At 33.3% G+C, this 25,254-nt stretch overlaps 1 protein-coding gene across 5 annotated transcripts in view; it reads right to left on the bottom strand.

Annotated features, from left to right (window-relative positions):
* The window catches only part of STS (steroid sulfatase), a 203,630-nt gene that overhangs the window by 48,856 nt on the left and 129,520 nt on the right, over positions 1-25,254 (bottom strand). For all 5 annotated transcript variants that reach the window (XM_074213609.1, XM_074213612.1, XM_074213608.1 and 2 more), the window contains one exon: positions 11,698-11,835. In XM_074213609.1, the coding sequence (XP_074069710.1) occupies positions 11,698-11,835 (138 nt within the window). The remainder of the gene's footprint in view (positions 1-11,697; positions 11,836-25,254) is intronic.

Raw genomic sequence — 25,254 nt, forward strand, 5'->3', positions numbered from 1 at the left:
TAAAAAGACCAAATCTCTTCCCCTCAATGTGTTTTAATATATCCCCCAAAGTATAGGATAGAACACTATTTTGGTCATCTTTTAAACTATCTGGACAACCAGAGAGATATAATATCCCTATATTAAAGGAGGCAGCAAGGTGGCTCAGTGGATAGAGAGTTGACTTAGGGTCAATAAGAACTGAGTTCTAATATGATTTAAAACATTTACTATCTGAGCAACCTAAGCAAATTAGTTAACCTCTGCTTTAATCAACTGAAAAAAGAAAATGGCAAACCACTCCAGCATCTTTGCCAAGATCATATGGTCTAATGGGACCATGAAGAGTTGAACATGTCTGAATGACTAAACAACAACATGTATTAAAATGATGGGGCAGGAGAAGCAACTGTGAATAGGAAGTAAAAGAATCTAATATCATGAAAAATCTAGGTTATAAGATTTTGTAAAATAAAGGTTACTACCTTAACTATGTATTATAAACATTTATAAATTGGTTCTAAGGATTCTAAGGATAAAATCCACCACAGTTTATGGTAGAGAAACTGAGAACATTGAACCTCTTTGACATATAAGAATTAATATCTGAAGACAAAAATTAAAGGTAGCCTAAAAGACTTCTCGATTTCTTGTCTGTTTGGTTTGATTAAAAACTTTTTGTTTTATATTGGATTCTTTTCATTCACAAGATCTTAAAAACAGATCTTTATTAAATGCACAAGTTTTCAGGCCCCCATCCCAAATAAAGAAGAAAAAAGAGAGAACAACAAAAAGAACAAGAAAAACAAGAAAAAGAGGGGAAAAAACTTCAAAAGTTTGTAATATTTTGTGTTTATACAAACTTCTTTGAAAAACTAAGAATGTTTTTCTTCCTTCATCAAATACTTCTAAATAGTACCTTTGGGGGAGGCTAGGTGGGACAGTGGATAGAGCACCAGTCCTGGAGTCAGGAGTATCTGAGTTCAAATCCTGCCTCAAACACTTAATAATTACGTAGTTGTGTGACCTTGGGCAAGCTGCTTAACCCCATTGCCTTGAAAAGAATAGTACCTTTAGGTTATTAGCTGACAAGTATATTACTCTTATATATCTGAGAAATGGAAATGAAAAATTTAGATCACTTGCCAGAGTCCATACAAGCTATCAGGAGCAGAGCCCTAGGAGGATTTTCAGCACAGGAGTTTCAGTCTGGTTAACTTTGTACTACACCAGATTTTTTTCCAGTTTTTGCCTTAGCAATTTTAAATTAAAACTGTTACATTTACATAGTGATCTCTCAGTGATGTAAGGAACATTGTCATCATTGTGTTTGACACATTTTCTTGGTCCCATATGGTTAAGGAAAGAAAAGACATATAAAATTTGCAGATAGACCAGAACACTGATAGATTGAAAATATTTAGCTCTCTCAGCTCCATAATTCCCTTTGCTTCTTTATTTCAGTATTTCAAAAGATATTTGATTTCACTAATCTGAATGTTCTTTCCTGACTGGGATTATAATCCTTCTACGTTTCAATTAGTGTTTTCATGAAATACTAAAACCATAAAAGATTCATCTTCAAGTGATTTACAATCTATATTAATTAAACTTTAAAAAAATTTAACTACTCTATTATTCCAGGGAAGACAGGTACAGGAAGACTAGTCTTCCTAAATTCAAATCTGGCCTTTAAACACTTACTATGTGTGACCTTGGGCAAGTCACTTAATCCAGTTTGCCTCAGTTTTCTCATATATAAAATGAGTTAGAGAAGGAAATGGGCCTTTGGTCTTTGCTGAAAGAAAATTCCAAATAGGGCTATGAAGAGTCATATACAATGGAAAAACAGCTGAACAACAGTAGCCTGGTGACTAGTCAGATGACAGATACAGTTCATTTTTAAGCCCCTATGTGAAGCAGGAATTGGAAAGCATGGGTCATTGCTATAACCCAGTACTACATAAGGCAGGACTTTAGTGGAACTTTCACATATTGATTAAAAGATCTAACTTTCTCATTATTCTGAATACATTAGAGGTCAGCTACATGATGTTAAAAGGCAAAGGTATCAACTAGAACACAATGAACAGTATGATAGAGTTTAAAAGCATGACTTCAGCTGCAAAATTTGGGTTTCAGTATATTTGTTAAGTTATTTCAGTAGTGTTGGATTCTTTGTGTTCCCATTTGGGCTTTTCTTGGCAAAGATACTGTAGTGGTTTCCCACTTCCTTCTCTAACTCATTTTACAGATAAGTAAACTGAGGCAACAGCAATAAGTGATTTGCCCAGATTCATCTAGCTATTAAGTATCTGAGTCCAGATTTGAACTCATGAAAATGACTTTTCAGGATTCCAGGTTTGAGTATATGTCCAGCAAATTATAATGAAAAGTGTATTAGTTTGAGTCAGAAAATCTAAGTTCAAATCTCATCTCTAGTACTCTCTATCTGTATGATTTAAGCAAACCATTTCAACTCTTTAGGCCTCAGTTTCCTCATCTATAAAATGAAGATGTTGGATAACCTCTAAGACATCTTCCAGTTCTAAAACTAGTCCAATTCTAAGTATAATATTTTAAGAAGAACACTGATTAAATAAATTTCACATCTCAAAGGAAGTAATTAGAAAAGTACAGAGACTAAAAGTCTTGCCATATGAGAACAACCTGAAAGAACTAGTAATATTTATCCTGGAAACATGATGCTTTAATATCCAACACAGTTGAACTTACTCAACCTTCAACACATGGGAAATTTGAGCTATGTAAGGCTTTCCTTTCATAATTCACAGTTTGTACTTAGAAGGGTAAAAAAGGTACATTGATAAATATAATGGCCTATTTATATAAAACTAAATACATCAGTATTTTTTTTCTAAACTGTAGTAGATTCACACATTAATGTTCACATTTCTACAGGAAAAAACTATGTTTTCATAAGTACAATCACACATTCAAGAGTATGTGTTTATGGCATGATATTTGTCAGATGTCAGTAGTCTTTTTTTTTTCAAATTAGTCTCACATTTTTCCACTTGGATTTAAATATGCCAATAACTGTTACTTTAAAGAAAAAGTATATGTATCAACCAGCAACTGATGAAATAGAGAGAAAATTCAGCAGGCTGAATGGTAAACATTCACTAGTTTATTCAAAGAATATTTATGGACACTAATTGTAAGCAGGAATGCTCTATGTAGGGGTTAGCAGTGGGTGGGGAAACTTACAAAAATGTGGCCTCTGAGAGCTTACACTCTCCTAAGGAAGATATGATAAACACAAAATACTTATAATACCAGTCACTATATCTGTCTGAGTTGTATAGAAATTATTTGCTATTAAAGTAAAGAATTAGATAATGTTTGCTTGTAGCTGTAATGATCAGGAAAGGATATATTGAAGGGTTTGAGTAGACAAAGGAAAGAGTGATATGTTCCAAGTGGATAAGACAAAGAGACATGAAAATGGAAAATTAAAACACAGGTTTAGGAGACAATAATTAAAACTGTTACTCTGAAACAAAGACTTCTTTTAGGAAGCTGGTAGTAGATAAAGCTGGAAAGTTAAGATGACACTAGTTCATAAAGAACCTTGAAGAATCAAGCTTACTAAATTGAAATTTATTCTATAAGTACTAGAGAGACATTAATGTTTTTAGCAGGAATAGTACAATGTCAAATTAAAATTCAGTTTTAAATTAGTTTATATATTGTTGCTTATTATAAAACTTTACATTATTTGAGACCATGCAAGAAGTATAACTGAGAAATAATTCTTTCAAGGCAAACAGATTCAAATATGTCTTGCTATGTCCTTCTGCAGGGGACTTGGTATGAACATCTGTTTTCAAAATGGCCTGCTATTTTTAAACTTTATAAATGTTACCACACAGTAAGTCAAGTCAATTTTAATGGCAGAAGCATATGTTAATAATTCTTGCATTTGATATTTTTCAGGATATTCTATAAATCAATTTCTTGCTTTTCATCCTTTGGATTTCTAGCCTAGACTTGGCACAAACCACTTTAAAGTGTTTGTTCTTTATGTTCATCACACTTTGAGTAGCTGCCTAAAATACAGTATTTCATATTCCTTTTGAAATTATTAAATGATTTGATTGTTCTAGGAAAAATATGGAATTAACTCATTGAAGAAGAGAAAATTATCAGAGTAATATCTGAAATAATAAGCAAATATAAACTCAAAATAAAGGGGGAAAAAGAATGCTCCTTAAAATTAATTATAATTTTTAGAATTGTTGAGAGAACAGTCATGCAAAATACATATCAAACTGCTAAGTGTTCTAGGTATTAATAAAAAATATAAAACACTTAAAAGACTGAATCAACTGTTTGGAGTGAATTAATAAAATATTTTACCTTTATATTAAATAATTAAATAATTCAGAGTTTGGGTAAATGCCACTCAGATCTTTTTAACAATCTATTTCTTTTTTAGTGAAAATCGTTCTTAATGCTTTCAAGGAGATTTTTAAAAACAATATAAAACTAAGAATAGATAGGAAAATGTTTTTAACTGAGTAATCATAATTTTCACCATATTAATTTAAATCTAAAAGTGAGAACAACATATGTAGATTTTTTTCCCTTGTAACTAAAAGAGATCTCTGGTGGTTTAAAAAAATTAAAGGAATACCTGGTGATAAGAGAAATGTCCAAGAAGTTGGTAGCTTCTACAACCACCTATGAAAAAGAGTAAGAAACCTGCTAATTTCTGATAGCCCTTAAATCTAACTATGCGCCAGTAAACTACAACAAGAAAGCTTTACTGCTTTCTTTTTCAATAAAATTACCTTGCCCTTTGAGAGCAATATTAGTGCAAAGGGGCAACACTGGTCACAAGGAGAAGTTCATAAGAGATGCAGATCCTTCATGGTCAACTACTTTCTCTCAAAATCTGTGATGGAGAACAGTTTTATTTTGCTTTGTTCTTGTCAGAAAAAAAGTCCTCTATATGGAAGCAAAGCAAGTGTTATAAAGATATCCCTACATATGCAGGCAGTACTTCTTATTTAGAATTAAAAATACTACTCACTGCAACTGTAAAAATTCTCTAGTTTACCATTCTATTCCCATTTATTTCCATGAAATAATTTTTCCATTTAAAAAGATTCTTTGAATAAAGAATCTCCCCTGTTCTTTCTTTCTATTGTCACTACTGGGGTATATACCCTCATTATCACTTACCTCGATAATTAAAATAGTTTCCTAATTAAATTTTCTTCTCTCCTCCCAAAATCATCCTTTACAAGTGGTGCAAAAGTAATTTTCCTTATGCAGATATTCTATCCTCTCCCTTTTCTGCTCAAAACCTTTCAATGGCTCCTTATTGCCACTTAATAAGGTCAAATAAAATTATTAGTCTCTTAATGATATCAGCAATATGGTGACACTTAAACATTCCCTAAAGCAAATACAAAATAAGCCCTAACCAAACAGTATGACACACATTATATAACATTCTTTTCTATATTTAAAAAATATGTCACTGCTCTTTTATTCTTTTTTGGCATCACTCTCACTAGATTTGTCATTAATAACAAATAAGAATAGACAAGTAAAACAAATCCACATACTGGCTATATGAAAAAAAAGTATGCCCCATTCTGCCCAATGAGCCCATCACTTCTCTGAAAAGGGGTTGGAATCATTGTCATTATCAGTACTTTTGAGCCCTGCTTGGATACCACTTTGATCAGAATTCTGAAGTTTTTAGAAGTGGTTTTCCTTTAAAATATTGCAATCATTATGTAAATTGTTCTCTTGATTCTGCTCATTCTACTCTGTATCAGTTCATATAAGTTATCTCATATTTCTATGAATCAGGCCCTTTCATCATTTCTTACAGAGTAAAAATACTACATTACATTTATATATCATGTTTTGTTCAGCCATTAACTGATAGATGTTATTTCTTTTTTCATAATAAAAATGGCTATGATGAATATTCCTGTACATACTAGTCCTTTCTTTGGGCTCTCCAAAATATAGCTCTAGTAGTTGTATAGCTGGTAAAAGGATATAAGGAGTTATACTAAATTGTTCATAGTAACTTTGGAGGAAGTATATTTGCAATCTGCTTTGCAGAAGACTTTTTCAAAGAACCATGAGTAATGCAATAGCTTGCTTATTCTTCCACTGACCCAGGAAAAACTGTCATTTTCCCTTTTTTGTCTTCTTTGCCACTTTGATGCATATGAGGTGGAATCTTAAAGTTATTTTAGTTTGTATTTCTCTAATTTTTGGTGATGTAGAATATTTTATGATGGCTATTAGAAAAAGAAGTCTTGTTCTTATACTTTGAATCAGTTCAAGTTTATAGCTTAGAATGTAATTTATCTTTCTACTTCTTTCTTTTGGAAGAGGCTGATGATTTATGTCAGTTTATTTAATATTATTGCGTCTATTTTGCCAAAGTTATTGTGTTGATACTTTTAATTGATTTTCCCCCTTTAGTTTCAATTGATATTTAAAACTCTAGCCTATGTAAACTAGCAACTTCTCTACAATTCATAGCTGTAGAGAGTTGTCTAGGACATTTAGCAGGTACATAATTTACCCAGAGTCATATAACCAGTTTGTCAAGGGCTTTAAGCCTAAGTTTTTATGACTATAAGAATAAAAATTTACTGCATTCTCCATATTAATTTCTATCTTATTTATCTTTTTTGTTAAGTTATCTATGTCAGAAAGGGACACATTGAACTCCCCAATGATTACAATTTTTCTTTCTGTTTTTCCCTTTTAACTAATTTTCAAAAATAATTGGATGTTATATCATTTCATTCATGGAAATTAAGTATTAATATCATTTCATTATTTATGAACAAAGTAACTTCTTTATTTCTGGTTTTTAAATATGTCTGTTTTTCCTTTTGAATTGCCTTAGATAACTGTTATTCCCATTTTAGGTAGCTTATCTGAAACTCAAGCATTTCATTTTATCTGTTTTTTATAAAAATTCTGTTGCTTTCTCCTTTCTAATCCATCCTATCTTCAACTTGTTTATATTTATAACATTCAAATTCATTGCTATTATTACTAATTTTCCATTTCCCTCTATCAAATATTCATATATTTTTATTCTCTGATTCATCTTTTCCCTTTCTACAAAAAGGAATGTGATGAAAAAAAAAGAATATTAAACATCAGTGATATTTGACCGAAGCAATTTTCTTCTACTCCATTGCCACTTTCACTCTTCCCCTCACTCAGATTAGATCATGGGTTCTTGTTCTTTCTTCCATTTTTTTATTCAGTCATTTTAATCATTTACAAGTCTTCATGATCCCAACTGGCATTTTCTGGAGTGGTTTACCATTTACTTCTCCAGCTCATTTTGTAGATGAGTAAACTGAGGCAAATAGCATTAAACGACTTTTTCGAGGTCACACAGTGTCTGAGGCCAAATTTGAACTCAAGATGCACCTGGTATCTACCACGGCATTACCTGACTACTCATTTCTTTCCATTTATTGATTCACTTTCTTATTTGCCTATAAATATTCCCCTCACTCTCTCATTCTTAAATTCTTTATTTTTACTTTGGTTTCTGTTTCCCAGTTTAATTTAATATATTTCTACACCAAAGAATGTGGGAGAGAAGGGGTATGTGTGAGTGTGAATGTGTATGGGTGTGTGAATATGTCTCATAATTCTGCTCTGATTCAGATAAGAATGAAGTCTTTTACTACTCCACATTTATGTAACCTTCTTCTAGAACTTCTTCCCCACTGAAGAGAAATAGTAAGTTCTATTCCCGTCCTCCAAATTTCTTCCTTAGGAATTGTATTTCATATTATTTTCTTTTGGTCATTTGCTATTTATTAAACAAATCTGTTAGGTGTATACTATACACAGTTTCATCTTCAGCCCTTGTGTCTTTTCAGAGTCTGCCTTCAAAGCCTAGAAAGCATTCCCTTTTTTCCTTCCACCTGAATTTTTAGTTTATTTCAAGGCACAGACCAAATATCACCCTAACACTATGTTTTAATAATTAAGTGTTATTTTTTATCTCTCCCTCTTGAAGTTACTTAGTATTAACTTGCTTTGTATTTACTTAGTTGTGCACGTATTTCCTAACTACAATATAAGCCTATTGAGGGAAGGGTTGTTTTTTTTTTCTTTTTCTCTCCATATCACCATACCTACCATGGTTCATGGCAGATAGTGTTTGATAAGTATTTGTTATATTGAGTTGAAGATAACACTTCAGGACTTACTTGGAAGCAGGATATACCAGCCCTGACATGAGATCCAAAATGATAAATATACCAAATGCTTTATAAGCACCTGTTGCATACCTCTTCCCAGTCCTGATGCTATTCTAGGATAAGGAACATGAATCATGACAAAAAAAATCTTGCTTTTCATTTGTCAGAATTGTTAGGGGAGCTACATACACTATTAACATCATCTTGGTATCCACCATTTAAATGAATTCAACTTTCTGTGAAATATTAAAGGATTTGTAATTTTGAAAATAAATCTTAGAAGGTTGCCTGAATTTTAGAAACACTCAGCCAGAGAGAATCAAAACATAAATATTTGATAGAGGGAAATAAAAAATTAATAATAGTAGCAATGAATTTGAATGGAATTCCTCAGAAGAGGAATTTGAATCAAGGTCTTCCAGATTCAAAGTCTAGAACTCTATCTACAATGGCACACTACCTCTCATGTCATTATCATTGTCTTTATAGCATCTATTTTCATTCTGAAATCTCCTTTTGGAGAAAAGACATGGGACAAAAAAGAAAGTTCCACCTTCCTACACAAAAACAAGATAATGGTAGTGAAAGCACAGGTTGTTTATAAAAATTAAGGTAGAAATACAGCTTTTAATTTTATGATCATTGGTTTACCCAATGACTTAACTTCTTAAATGCCATCTCCTCCCCACTCCTTCATTACCCCAAAGTCTCTGCTTCATATACTAAATGAAAGTCAGCACCTGGAATGTAAGGCTTTTACAATATGAATAAGAAGAGTTGTGCCCATTTTTTCCCCAAAGTTGAGCTCTTTCAACCCAGACACTCCATTAAAATGACTCTTGTACTGAATTAGTGGAATTGATTTGGCTATGGAACAAGGTGAGAAAATGAGTTCAAGTTATGAGGATCTTTTAAGAGCTTTTGATTTAAAACAGAATAAATAATTGTTTTTCAGTAAAGGAATGCTTTTCTGATAAGGGGATTAAGTGACTTGGTTCCTCTTTGAGTTCTCATAAACAACAGCTCTAAGAAAATATTCAGAGCACTGAAATTTAGATGTCATTTCTTATAGTTAGAAAAGAAGCATGAGAATTTTTCTAATTAATTTATTTGATGGACATATTGATTTGAACAAAACCTGACAAAAGGACAACTTTAAGGCTATAAAGTAGTGCTAGTGATATTAATAGTGCTATTTATTAATAATATACATAGCACTGGAATATGAATACTCAAAGACATTTAAAATATATCTAGGTAAGTATACTTGTAGTATCCATTGGTATGGTTTATGACTCATGTGAGGAATAAAGTATAAAAAGTAGCGTGAGAATGTCTGTAAGGTACTATCTGGAACATCAAAGTTATATTCACAAAGATTTGGGACAAGAACTTTATAAGAATGAATAGGCCTGGGACATTACTTCTAACCATGCTGTTAAAACATATGGTTTATTTTGAAACTATATTTCAAACATGGTACACTTTACTCCTGCAACATTCCTGAATGCAATCTAAACCATAATAACATCTAATATTTATCTAATACTTCTTATATACCAATTACTATGCTAAGTACTACAATTTAATTATTTCATTTATTATTTCATTTAATCCTCCCAACAACCCTGGAAAGTAGATGCTATTTATTACCTTTATTTCACAGATAAGGAAACTAAGGCAAAGAGATGCTAAGTGATTTGTCCAAGGGTCATAGAGCTAGTAAGTGTCTAAGTCTAGATTTGAACTTGGGTTTTCCTGATTCCAGACCTAGAACTCTGTTTACCACCATCTAGATGCACATGTAATAGGGAAATATTAAACAATTTTTAAAATGCAACAAAGCATGGATAGCATTACATTTTAAAAGTGAATCAATATTTGATCACAAGAATATAGACATTAATGGCTCCAATTTCATTTATATTTAATAGCTCTAATCTAGAAAAAATATACAAACATTGACAACCTATGCAAGTACTTATTACCTTGTTTACCCTAACTGAATTACTTGGTTGCAAAATAAGAAGGTATCAACACAAAATACCACCTACCTATATCCAAACAAATTAACAGTCATTCACAAGTCCTCCTAGGAAAATCAAGTTATACAAGTTTGGGTCTCTGCAGAGGTCAGTGGAAAAAAAATTGCAATTATAATGAATAGACACAATAACTGCAATATTGTAAAAAGAAAATATAACTAAGTGCTACCTGAATTGAGATTAACTATAATGACCAATTTTTTTTCCTAAAGAACAGATGATGAAATACTTATCTGAAGAAGAAGAGGACTACAATAAATTGTTGCCTGCATGGTTTTACTGTATGGGTCACTTTTACATAACTATTTTTTCTTTTCATTCTTTTTTTGTACCCTCTGGGTACTCCTGGGGGAGGGTACATCACCTGCTCTGCTCTGCCCCATTACATTAAGGAACAACTATAAATAAAAACAAAAGATTTCAGTAAAAAAATAATAAAATATAGTCAGAATTAGCTGTGCTACACAATATAGACTAGATAAATTTTCATTAAGCCCGGCTATCAAGACTGTCAGACACAGGAGAATATTGCTACTTTGAATTTCTTTACCTTCCTTCTAAAAAACAACCCAAATAAAACTACTTGACAGACTACATGACAAGTGTCAATCTATTTCTAATTTTAAGGTATCATGGGCTATGGGGTTTGGAATGACAGGAATATGGTATAGGATTGACAATATTAATAACACTGTTTATAGGATTTGGTCAAGGGTATACTCTTTATTCTTGGTGAATTTTATAGAAGTTACTCAATAAAGCATGTTGTCTTAAGGATAAAATCGTAAGTCAGAGTTTTTTTTTAACCTAAATACATCAAAGTGCCTCTACTTGCTAAATTGTGGAAGAAAAATCCTATCTCCAGAGTAATTTTTGATAAGACTGATGCTTTGAGTGATTTTTTAAAAAGCTACAGTATAATCACAGAATGTTAACATAAGGAAGAGTCTCAAAAATCATTTAGCTCAAAGGTACCAAACTCTAATAGAAATGAATACCTACAGACCACATACAGACTTAGAAAATCATAAATTAACATCATACATGTTTTTGTCAAACATTTTCCAATTACATTATATTCTGGTTCAAGTCCACAGTCAAGAGTTTTGAGAGTTCCTTCTGACCTATGAAGTTTGACTTCTCTTTTAAGCTCTCAGTTTACAATAAAAAGAAAAGAAATCTGGAAGATTTACATTAAATAGTATATTGGAAACTGAAGTCTCCTGACTCCTTCTGCAGAGTTCTTTGTACTCTCCCATTACTGGTCCCTGAAGTTGTCACTATAACAAGTGACTTACAGGACTCTTATGAGGGAATGAAATGTATTCAGAATAAGCAAAGCAATAGACAAGAGGGATTCAAGTTAACTTCAAGTTCACTACAAGGTAAGTAGAAGTGCAGACAATGAAGGGTCATTTCAAAAACAGGGTTCTCACCTTTATAAATTCCATTACTTCCACCATGGATGTCTCCCTTGTCAGTCACTTCCTCAATGTGAGCTCCTTGATCAGAGGTAAAGTAAACAAGTGTCTTATTTGTCAATTTCTTCTTATCTAGAGCTTTTAAGATTTGCCCTAAAGGAAGAAAAAACACTCAGGTTTAAACACACAAAAGCAGGCATGTCTACCCTTATTAATTTGTCAGCTAATTTCCCAGGAAAAAAGAAAATGCATTTTTATGTATAGCAACTGGCACCATGCTGATCACATTAGGAAACTAACATGTGGAGCTAGAGGCAATCAAGAGAGTTGTTTGATTGCTGTAGGGTTTCCTGGAGTATTGAACAAGATTTGTAGTCACCAGATTTAAAAGTTTAAAAGTCTGTTCAATGTAGTTACTTGATTTTCACTGAGAAAAATGGCTTTGCAGAATATCCAAAAAGTTACTCTAATAATTGGTCTCATGGCATACATAATATTTCCATGAGTCATGCTAAATGACTGATAAAGAGCATTACTGGAGATAGTTAACCTATGGAATAATGCCATCAGGCTTAAAACAACAATGAAAAAACCAAAGAAAAGAAAATCCTTCCATCCCCCATTAAATATTTTTTTTAGGTTTATGGGGTTTTTTTTAGCTTGTGTGGTTTCCCTTCCCCCCCAAATCATAAATGGGACCATCCAGTCCATCACTTTTCAATTGGAACATTCCCTTATTCTGGAAACTTCTTTCAGTCATTGATAATTCTCCTTCCCCCTCCCTTCTTCTCTTGCACCAGAGTTAATCATCACAACCCTGAGGCAGGAAGAGAGAAAAATGAAGCAATGTAATGGCCACTGTTCCTGCAAGTTCTCCAACAGCTACCAAAGAGAAGACCCAGAAAAGACAGTTCATATCACTGAAGTCTTGGCACAAAAGTCAAATGGGTAATCGTCAAACTGATAGGATGTTATCAATGGAAATGACATTGAAAATGACATTAAAGAATCTTTCCCATCTGCTTTGTAAATGAACCCTTTCCTCTGTATTGCTTCATTTAGAATGAAGACTCCTTAAGATCAGGCTTCAGTTTGTAGCCCAGAACTTAGCACATTTCTTTCATGTGGGTAAGTGTCTAATAAATGCTTTTTAAATTCATTTTTCTTTTAATACTAACACCTCCATACTATAGTGTACATCTTTGCGAAGAAAAATCTGACAATGGAGATCAACATATAATAATTTGAGAATGATGCAATGTGGTTGATTTGGGGGAAACTGTCGCTATTTTTTTGTATGCCTACAACAATTTTCTACAAAAATTATATCATGTATAGCATACACATCCTGTCTGATGCAATCCTAACATGTAGATGTTCAGTGATTTTGCTTCTGAAAGTTTGTGATGTAGAACAGAAAAATGCCCAGAACTAATGTTCACTCTGACAATAAAGTGGCTGAGATGAGTCTCAAATATAGATCCCCTCATGATGAATCAAACTGTATTTGTCTTGTCAGAAGCAGGTTTATTTTTGATGGTCACAATATAATCAAAGTGTGGTTTTGAGGCCTCATTTAACACCATGAATTGTACAAATAAAATGAGGAAGGGCAACTGGAATATGACTTCTTCCAAAAGAGTGAGAAACAAGAACACCAATACCTTTAGCAAGTAAAAAGTTTGTTTAGAAAAATAACTAAATTCATCCCTTTCAGAACATCTCTTTCCCCCTATGAAGTGTCACAACAAAAACCAAATAAATATTTCCATTTATTGGCACAGATGACAAACCTTCCTAAAAGGGAGAGAGACAGAGATTGTATATGTGATTTAACTGTATCAGAAACTCCCAGATAATGAAACTCTTAATTACCGATGAAGATGTTGACATTTAATAAAATGTTCACCACATAAATAAGCATTATTGTGTATGTACAGAACTGAGATATACAACAAGTGACAGGCAATATTAAGATTTGGCTACTGTGGTAAATGACATTAAGAGATGTCATGCTTTACTGTTAGACAAAACACATATGCAAATTGTATGCAAAAGGTTATCTAGATCCACCACCAATTAAAACCTTATTCTTTTGAAAATGGCAATTAGTTGAAATAGCAAGAAGCTATAGCAAATTATCTCAAATATTTCTATACTAAAACAAAATATTCTGTTTTCTTTTTCTTTCTTTCTTCCTTTTTTTTTGCAAATGCCAATTACTTAGTTAAAATCATGCAGGATATGGTGGGTAATTCAGAAGCATGTTTTTAATCATAATTTTATTTTCATTAGTGTTTTTCAAGGGCATAAAATCATGCATCTCCAATTCAGAGAACAAATCACCTTTCATATTTTCAGAAGTATCATGGCCCAAAGTACATTCTGTATAGAAACTAAGAAAAGAAAAAAAAATTTGCCTTTCAAATGCAGTTTAGATTTTCATATCACATAACCACCTTGTCCAATTTTTTTTCTATTCCTTGCTTTTGTTCTAGTTAAATTCCCCTTTCCTTTTTACTTATAAAAATTGTTTCTAGGTCATTTTTAATCTAAAACTGTCATTTACGTAGCATTTACTATACCCATTTATCCTACTACAAATTGATACCACCCTCTCTACTTCTTAGCATTCTGAATCTTTCCCATGGATTCCACGATATATTAAATAAAGATATTTTTCTTTCTTTTATCCAGCTTTCTTAGTCATTGCCTAAATCAGATACTCAATGACATGATAGCTAGAATATTAAAACTTTCAAGAATAGAGAAAGCAGGATAGGGACAGTGCTTGTTGAAAGCAGATTGATCTCTATAGGTTTAGAAATAGTCTGGCTATTTCTCAGATAAAAAAGTTTTCTTAGGTAGAAAAGCACAGTCTAATTATTTTTCCTAATATATATATATATATATATATATATATATATATATATATATATATATATATATATCAAAGACTAGGGGCCAAATACTTATACTCGGCATGCACAGGATATGTCAAGCTATTCCACGACTGTTATAATAAAAGAAAACAATGATAGAAGTGGGATATCCTAAAGCAGAGATGTTAAAATTAAAGCAAACACCCACAAAAATCCTGAGTGGACTGAACCTGATTAAAATGCAACTGTTAAATGTTTAACAAAGAAATAAATATAACTATAAAAAAGCATAATGCTACTTTGTTGTTTTCTGAAAGAGATTTATTTCTATCTGAATGAATTATGTGCCATTTAGGGAGGGAATATGGAAAAAGAGCGAAAGTCTAGTAGATATCATGAAAGAGGATAGGAAAAGCTATCATGAATATGAAGTATCATATTTCTTGAAAAAAAAAAGGACATTTTATCCATATTCTATCCTACAACCTTGCTTCTTATAGTTGCTAGCTAAACCATTTAGACAAATTGTTTTCCTTTTTGTTATTTCTGACTGTGTGGAAAGCTATGGTATAGTAAAGGCTAAATAGAAAAGTGATCATCACCAAAAGAATCCTTAAAGGATTGGATTTCACATAAAAAATAATAATAAATGTCATTTGAATAATATATATATATATATCTCTTAGATTTTGCAAGGCAAATGGGGTTAAGTGGCTTGCCCAAGGCCACGCAGCTAGGTAATTATTAAGTGTCTGAGACCAGATTTGAACCCAGGTATTCCTGACTCCAAGACTGGTGCTTATCCACTACACCACCTAGCCGCCCCTGAATAATATATTTTATAAAAGATTATTAAGGTATGCAAAAGCACTTTATACACATTAATTCATTTGATTCTGTGAGGATTATAACCCTATGAAATAAATGCTATTATTATTCCCATTTTCCAGACTTTTGAAACTAGGGTCAGAGATGCAATATGAATCACCCAAAATAATACAGATAGTGTGACACAGTGAATAGAGGGCTGGGCCTGTAAGTCAGGACTACTAAAGTTCAGATCTAGTCTTAGATATTTACTAGTTCTGTGAATGTAGGCAAGTCATTTAACCTCTATCTACCACCATTTGCTCAATTGTAAAAATGGAGATAATCACACTCACTTCCCTAGGTTGTTGTGAGGATCAAATGGGATAATACTTAACAGGATCTGGCATATAAAAATGCTTATTTCCTTCCTTCCTTCTTTCCTTTCATCCTCCCTTTGTTCCAAGTTTCCCCTCTCATTCTCTCCTTTCCTTCCTTCTTTTCTTCTTCCCTCCCTCCTTTTCTTCCTTCTTTTTAAATGCTCCTTTCTGGTCTTCCTCAAATCTTAATTCAGAGTTATCTATAATGCTCAAAGAAACTAGCTGACAATCTACAAACAAGTTCATGGGGTATTTGTCTACAGGAATGACACTAGAGATTCCTAGAGTGCTTTTCTAATATGAAAGATAAAATCTGGACCTCTTACCTACTAGGTTCCTCTTGTTATTAGTCATGCTTTCAAAGCTTAGAGTGCATTTATAAAACTGGGAGCAAATTAACCATTTAATTTTTCATAAGGCTAATTCCATAAAACCTCACTAAATCTCCCTCCTCAAGCTTCTTTAGGAAAATATCACTTGGGAATAAATTTTTATCTGCTACTGCATCTTTGGTCTCAAAGCAATCTATTTAAAGTCTGATCTTCAAATGTTATTTTCCAGGAAAGTTCTCAAAATATGCTGATTCTAATTTATGTAGGATGATAGCCTTTTGCTATTGATTGTGAACTGTGGGATTCCTTATAAATGAGCTGTTTTAATGCCATATCCTTCTCATGTTGTTAAACTCAATATATCAAATAAAGAAAACAGTGACCTTTGAGAATATTCACTCGTTTAAGCGGCAAAAACAAGTGAGACCTGATCAAAAATGAAAAAAAAAATCTCAAAGCTCACAGAGGACAATTGCCAGTTTGGCAAGCTTTCCTAACCAAATTTTAAAAACACTTAATAGTAGTACTAGAAGATTTGTTCATTTTTTCTCTTTAAATATTTCTTTACATTTCATATTTCTATTTGGATTATTTTCTGCATATGTGGAAAGAAAAATTAATTTTTCCAATTACTCAAAAATAAATTCATTTATGTCATTTAAATTATGGACAGGCTGCCAGTGCCAACAAGTGAAGAGAGAACCAGCTCAGGAGTAGTAAAGTTCCATCTCCTGAGTTCAGGAACTAACTAGCTTTGTTGAGTCTGGGCAAATCACTTAACTCTGTTTTTCTCCATTTCCTTGTGTGTAAAAGGACTGGAGAAGGAAATGACAAACCCCTCTAGTGTCTTTGCCAAGAGAACCCTGAATAGAGTCACAAAGTGCCAGACACAAATGAACAATAATAAAGTTATGAATTTTGTTTTGGGGGGAGAGGAAGTATTTGTTTTTGGTCAATACCTGTGGTTTTACATGTATACAGAATTCCTGCTGAAAAGACTCCCTTGGGGCAGCTAGGTGGCACAGTGGATAGAGCATCTGCCTTGGAGTCAGGAGTACCTGGGTTCAAATCCTACCTCAGACACTTAATTACCTAGTCGTGTGGCCTTGGGCAAGCCACTTAACCCCATTGCCTTGAAAAATCTTAAAAAAAAAAAGTAAGAAAGAAAGGAAGGAAGGAAGGAAGGAAGGAAGGAAGGAAGGAAGGAAGGAAGGAAGAAAGAAAGAAAGAAAGAAAGAAAGAAAGAAAGAAAGAAAGAAAGAAAGAAAGAAAGAAAGAAAGAAAGAAAGAAAGAAAAGACTCTCTCTTCCAATCCAACTTAACAACTGTTGCGTGACTTAGAATTTCAGTGAGTATCCTGGAGCACTGACAATTAAGGGGACCTTCCTATGATTATTCAACTAATATATATATCTGACATGAAGCAAGATTCCTGTGGTTCAGAGGCCAGCCCTTCCACTACAATGCAAGGCTCCTATTTAGAATGTTACTTAGAAAAATTTTTCCTTTGACTGTCAATAACAATATGGTGTCTCAGGCAGCCGAAGCATGTCTTGAATTTATTTTGAATCTATTTTAAAGTGATTATTTACAATGCTGCAATGACCAGGTTAGTAAAGAAAGAAAACTCACAATTATCTATAATATATTCATTAATTTGAAAAACTATGAATAACTTACTCTTTACCTTTATGTTTTCATCTAGAACGACTTCAAACACCAGATGTTTATGAGAGCCTCATATCCTGCTCTTAAAGAACTTTTAAAGAGCATCTACAACCTACAGGTCAATGTTAGGGTTCAAACAAACAGAGGAATACTCTGAAGATTATGAGATAGGAAGAGTAACTGAGGCCAGGGGAGTGCCTCCCACATAACACAAAGCAACTTCACTAGGGTTTGGATGACCTGAGTCTAGGCTAATATTTTATTGTTTGGCACAGGCTCAGAAATAACTTTCATTTCCACAGCAATATATATTTTAGCAAAATACAAAAAGTTTGATATTGCCTATAAAGAAAATATCTTACCAAAGCCACAGTTTTGTTTCATTCACTGTTTCTTCTGGAAACAAATGCTCAAAGTTTTTAATATTTTCATCTTATTTTTCCTTCATTGACTTGTTCCAAAGAATATTTATGAATTTGATATTTGGAGTTATGTGACAAAAACAGCTAAGAGGAAGTTAAGGCACTTGCAAAGCGGGGGGGGGGGGGGTGAAGAAAAAGGTTTATCATGAATTTAATCCTGAGAGTCTGTTTCCCATTAGAGACTCATGAGCTGAATATGAGTCAGCAAGGTAGAACTGCTTTTGTTCTCTCTTAGAAAAGCAAGCAATAAGCTTTGGTACATGAAGAGGATCCATGAGATAATTTTCTCATTATGCTTAGGTCACACTTGTACCTGACTGGATGTGAGGCTGGGGGTACCTATAAGAGGGAAAATGGGATATCTCCTCTAGCCTCTACCTTTAAAAGGTGGACATCAGCTACCAGCACCATTCATTTCTCCTCTCATCTCACTGCACAGTCCCTGCTTTTCAGTCACTATCTTATCAACTATATCCTTGAAGATAGATTTTTTTTATACAAACACAAAGTGAAAGGAGAGGAGGAAATAATGACTAAGACCAAGTAACCCAATGGCCTAGTCTTTTCCAGGCAAATGAAGATGGTTCTGTGACCAGTTTTAGTCTTACAGGGAAAAGGAAAATACTAATCCTATTTAGTTTTGAATAATAAGAAGCTTATGGGAGCAGCTAAGTGGTACAGTGAATAAATCACAGACCCTGGAATCAGGAGGACCTGAGTTCAGATTTGAACTCAAACACTTAATACTTAGCTGGATGACCTCAGGTAAGTCATTTAATCTCATTGCTTGGCAAAAATTTAAAAAAATGAAGAAGAAGAAGAAGAAGAAGAAGAAGAAGAAGAAGAAGAAGAAGCTTATGCAAAATCAGTAAATCAGATCTATAAGAATCTCTATTGATTAGTTTTGTTCCCAGTCAGTAGGAATCCTAGCATTTTTTTTGATAAGAGCTCAAATCTTGATCTTTCTTAGATCTCTGAATAACAAAACCAAACATCATGTATAACAAAATCAAAAAGACCCCAAGAAAAATATGGCACCACACAAGCTACCAACATACGAAGCATTGCTTTACATGAAAAATAATAAGAACCTATGGAGAGGGAAAAAAGGAACCTATGGAGATAGAATAAGTTCATCTGCAAATGACTCTTGCTGCTGGTTTCAAAGTATCTGTCTTTATCAAAGCTGCCTAAGACACTCTATACTAAGAAACCCAAGGTACAAAGGGAAAGAGAAGGGAAAGCATAGTAATTAAGTTGCCTGTGCTTAACACCCAGCCTTCAGTACTAGGGGTTCGGCTACCAGTTCCAATTCTATCTTGTAAACTGTAACTTTGTTCTACAAGGGAAAAAAAATCCCTGTTCTGATATAATAGGTATTAAGCAAAATAGAGAGTATCTGTCATGAGAATTTTCCCTTGGTAAATGGTGTAAAGTACATGATATTAGGATGCAGAAGGTATATTTAGAGAGAATCGGGGGGGGGGGCAACTACTTGCCTCAGACCTGATAAAGGGAACTGTTTTTACCCAGGACTATTTGATGGGACTTGGAAAACCATGGGAAGTTAGGTATATTATGTAACCATCAGATTTAAATACCTTGGCTCTGAGTATAATATTTGCACAAGATCAGAACATCCTAGAACATATGGGCATAGTTAAAACAATCTATGTTTCAACAATGAATCTTTGCAGATGAACCCCATAATTTGTGGAAACCAGTTCACTATAAATCCACATGGGACAGAGGAAGACCTGAGTTCAAATCCACATTAGCTGTGTGACTATAGGCAAGTCTCATTTAATCTTGTTTGCTTCCATTTCCTCATCTGTTAAATGAACTGATGAAGGAAAATGCAAATCACTCCAATATCTTTGCCAAGAAAACCTCACATGGGGTCATGAAGAATCAGATATAACTGAAAACACATGAACCACGATAGCAAAAGATTCATATGGCATTCCACCACAAATACCCAACTTCACTCTTTTTTGCTGGCAGTACTCATTTTTCCACATTTTTCAGTAGCTGAAGCAGATAATGCACCACTCCCTTTTTGACCTTCATGACCTTTATTCACTCCATGTCACTATCCACTATTCCAAAAGCAGTGATGCAACCATTTTTGGTATGAGCATCAGAGTACTGTTCTTGCAGCCAAGAAGACCTGACTTCAAATCTAGCCTAGGAATTTCCTAGCTGTGTGGCCTTAAAAATGATTTTTTAATCTATGTTTGCCTAGATTTTCTCAACTACAAAATGTGGATGATAATAACTCTACCTCCAGGGATGGTGTAAGGCTCCAATAAGAAAAAGTCCTTAACATAGTGTCTAATGCATAGTAGTTGTTTTTTTTTTAATAGTAGTTGCTTTATAAATTTTAGCAGGGGAAACTATTCCTTTCCCTCTTTGTTGAAATTAATCCCTTGCCTCTTTACCATATTTATAAGTATATCATTAACCACCTCCATAAGTACATGATTGATCTCAAGTCAGAAGCCCCCATTTTCACATCTGTCTCTCAGTGTCTGAAGCCTTCTGCCAGTTTTCCTGTTGAAGCATGAGTATTACTTATTAAAAAGAAAAACAATTTGAAAATATACCAAGATTTCTGGATATTTAGCAACATTACAGGCAATAGCCAATACCCACATTTCCTTCATTACCAGACTGAATCATTTAGGGCAAGTCATCATTTTCACCAAACAGAATCTCCAGAATCTATTCTACATCTTTCGGGGAGAATAGGTTATGCCTTTCAGATCCTCTTTGATAGTCATGCCCTTTAAACTCTACAATAATGTCTTTCTAGCATTTTTTAGGATCAGAAATCTAGAGCTGGAAGCATTTCTTAGAGCTCATCTGATCCAATCCCCTTAAACTGTCCTGGAGAGTTTAAGATCGCAAATTGTAGGGGTAGCTAGGTGGTGCATTGAATAGAGCATCGGCCCTGGAGTCAGGAGTACCTGAGTTCAAATCCGACCTCAGACACTTAATAATTACCTAGCTGTGTGGCTTGGGCAAGCCACTTAACCCCATTTGCCTTGCCAAAAAACCCCCAAAAACCAAAAACAAATTGTAAGGAACAAAATTGAGCTTTGAACCCATGCTCTATCTTCTCCAACCACAATACTCTTTTCTCTCTAAGACATCTTGTAGGCATTAGGAACTTTGTTCTTCAGGACTTTACTGTCTCATAGTGCAATATTCTGCTTGGAAAATATCACTTTTTTACTTATAAAAGCACCCACAGCCAACAAATGCTATTCTATCATCAGTAGTAGCACACTTTTGTGTGTGAATACAAGTTTCAGTTAAACAAAATGACACAGAACTTCTCACATACCTGATGGGCTATCTGGGAATGAGAATGACAAAGTGTGAATACAGTGCTATCATTGATGAATCCCCTAGAATCTAAGTTAAATGAAGACTAGGGGGTCTTTGGGGAATTTTTCCAGAGCTATATCATCAGGTGTTTGTCTTGTCGGCTCTTCCTGAAGATACAACAGGGTATCCCAGGGCATATATGTGGGCAGATCACTCTAATAAGGTATTACAAGAACTAAAAAAAAAGGACTGACCATCACCCTATTCCAGTATACCCCAATGCTCATTCAGTATAGAAATATGTATTTCCAAGGTAACTATAAGCTATCATCTACATGAGATAGGTGGTACACTGCATATCTGAGTAACCTTGGGTAAGTCACTTAATATCTATTTGCTTCAGTTTCTTCACCTGAAAATGGGGATAAGAGTAGCACTTACTTCCCACAGTTTATAGTGAGGATAAAGTGAAATTATATTTGTTAATCTTTAAAACTCTATTTAAATATTAGTTATTAATATTATTATTGTTATCATCATTATCATTATTATCATCATATTTGCAAATTGGCAGACTATTATGATTTTATGTCAATATTCCCCCCAAAATGGTGATGGGGTGCAACTTCTGAGAGGGGAGGGAAATAGTGGACAACCTGATGGGAAAAAATAGGTAGAAAATCAGTGATAAGTTTGAAGAAATATAATGCTAAAACACCACATATACAGAGCATTAGACTTTAGAGTTTTTATTTTACATTTAAAAACTAAACCAATATCTGATTTGATGAGCTCTGTTCTTTATGAAGTTCATCTACAATTTTCAGTCATGTTCAACTCTTCATGATCCTATTGAAGTTTTCTTGGTAAAGATACTGAAGTTGTATATCATTTACCTCTCTAGCTCATTTTATATAGATGAGGAAACTGAGGGAAATAATGTCAGGTTACTTGCCCAGGGTCACACAACTAGTAAGTATCTGAGACTAGATTTGAACTCAGGAAAATGAGTATTCTTGACTCCAGGTCCATCACTTTCTCCAGTGAGCCACTTAACTATCCATAAACCAGACTAAAAGAGCCATTTAAAATAATTTCAATCACCCCTCCACCAAGCTAGCTATTACATTCTCAGTTCTTCCAAGCTCTTGTTGTATGATCATAGTTTGGGGCAGGAGCTGATTATTTGGGGTAATTTGTAATCACCGAATAAAATCTGTAGACCTCCTTAAAGGCTGTTAAGTAGTATATAAATAGGTGCCAACTGATCACCAAGAGTAGCATATATATATATATATATATATATATATATATATATATATATATATATATATACACACACACACACACACACATATATAGTATAATTCAAACAAGGGCTAGACTGATCTGATTAGGATAGAGAATTTAGAAACCTTAACATTCTTGTAAGGTTAGTTATATTAATGCATGATTGAGATAAGTAGTATAATTATAGAAAAACTTAAGAATGAGATGCTATGCACTATACCACAAGTCCGTCAATCAATAAACATTAATTTCTTCATATATGTCAGACACTGTGCTAAGGATACAAAAAAAGGTACACATACACATGCTCATACGTCAAAATCTCTGCTCTCAAGAAGTTCACAATCTAATTGAGCCAGACAACAAGCAAATAAAATGTAAAAACAAGCTATGCACACTGAAAATTGGAAATAATCATCCAAGGGAAGGCAGTAGAATTAAGGGCAATCAGAAAAAGCATCATAAAGAAGGTGGAATTTTTTGCTAGGACTTAAAGAAAGCCAGGGAAGTCAGAGTAGACGTGACAAGGGAGAAATTTCCAAGTATGGGGGACAGTCAAAGAAAATACCCAGGGGAGGGCCAGCTCCTCACTATGATTTTTCCTTCTTATTTATATGTTATAGTCACATGACCATAGATTTAGAGTTGAAAGGAAAATCAAACTTAATCCAACCTTTTTTATTCTACAGATGAGGAAACTGAGACTAAGAAAAGTGACTTTTTCAAAGTGACACAGGTAATAAAATATTTAAAAAATCTCCTAGAAAGTCTGTACCATTTTTTATTATGCACTTTTCTATGATAATGTTGTGCATCTTTCAATGAAGTCATTTTTTTGTCCTAATCACCATATTTATATATGATTTATGACTGTGTTCCTACATATGCAGATACCATCTGTGATGGTTTCATTGTTGTGCCCAGGTGACTTTTTAGGTTAACAATACCTGAGTTCAACTCAATCATTTGCATCTGCTGGAAGTGAATGACTTGACTAGTTTTCATCTCTATGGAAAATACTGAAGTTTTCCAATCATTGAACCTTCAATATAATCTATTCATAGGCAAGAGAGCTGACTAGGACTTGTGAATAAAAGAAAATCCCTTATTCACATAAGGAAGTCCTTAATGTCTGCCCCCAAAGCTACTCTGAGTAAATATTGAGTATATAATACTCTCATAATTCACCAGAGGTAGGGCATTTCCACTTAAAGCAGGGAACAGAGATTTCCTAAAAGATATGGTTTAGAGGGAATAACCTGCCAGCCTTCTTTAATGATTCTAATCTGATTCTGATTCTAACCTTATTTCAACTAAGATGTCATATTTTATGGAGCTAATTTATCCAATCTTGTTACAAATAATGCTTTAACATTTTAAATGTAATATCTGATATTTGAAATCATCATCAATGGAATTCAACTCCTGGAGAGTACCAAAGTATTGAAACAAAACATAATTACAACCTAAAATAAACAAAAATATTTATTTGAGATATTTTGTTGAGTTTCCTAGAAACATATATCCTTAAAATTGAAAACTGATAGAATTGGGGTTGGTTAAAAACTGATAGAATAATTGTATATGAATGTAATGAAAGATTATTATTCAGTAAGAAATGACATTTATGAGTTATTCATAGAAACATGGTAAGATTTTTTTAATTGACTCAGTAAAATAAACAGAAACAAAAGATGACCATAGTGACTAAAACAATGAATATGACTAGACCACTAAAGGAAAATGAAACTAAAAAACTGAAAAGTCAATTGGCAAGTTACTAAGTGGCACAGGGAATATGGTGCCAACTGGAGGCAAGAAAACAAGTTCAAATCTATGTTCAAATATTTACTAGTCACTTATGTCTATCTCAAATTTCTTATCTATAAAATAAAGATAATTGTACCTATCTCCCAGGGCTGCTGTGAAGATAAAATGAAATAATATGTGTAAATTCTCACTTTCATTAGTACTGAAAGACAGACAATGAAATGTACTTTCAGATGGCTGGAATACTATTAGAACAGAATATCATATATATTTTCAGACACAGTTGTTGTATCAATTGTTTTTTATTGATTTTCTTTGTTATAGTGAGAGTTCAATTTAGAGAGAAGGGAAAATGAAAGTATTTATAGAAATGACTGTTATGTAAAAACAAAAGGCTTCAATAAAATAGATTTTCTTATAAATGCCAAGAAATAGCTTTGATATGAGCAGCAAGAAAATAGGTTTATCTAGCAATAAAGACTGAAAGAGATACCTTATCTTCTCCACTGAAATGGGCATTTATGAAAAGGCACACATTATGAATATGAGAGTCTGTGGGTTAATAACCTACTACCAAATGAAAACCAATTAGCTCAGGGTCCCCCTCCCCTAATTTATGTTATACTCCAATCTATCACTTAGTTGACCAAAAGTTACTTCTAAGGAACAGAGCTTTCCATGTAAATCC

Source organism: Macrotis lagotis, chromosome 1 (genome assembly GCF_037893015.1).
Source record: "Macrotis lagotis isolate mMagLag1 chromosome 1, bilby.v1.9.chrom.fasta, whole genome shotgun sequence".
NCBI lineage: Eukaryota > Metazoa > Chordata > Mammalia > Peramelemorphia > Peramelidae > Macrotis > Macrotis lagotis.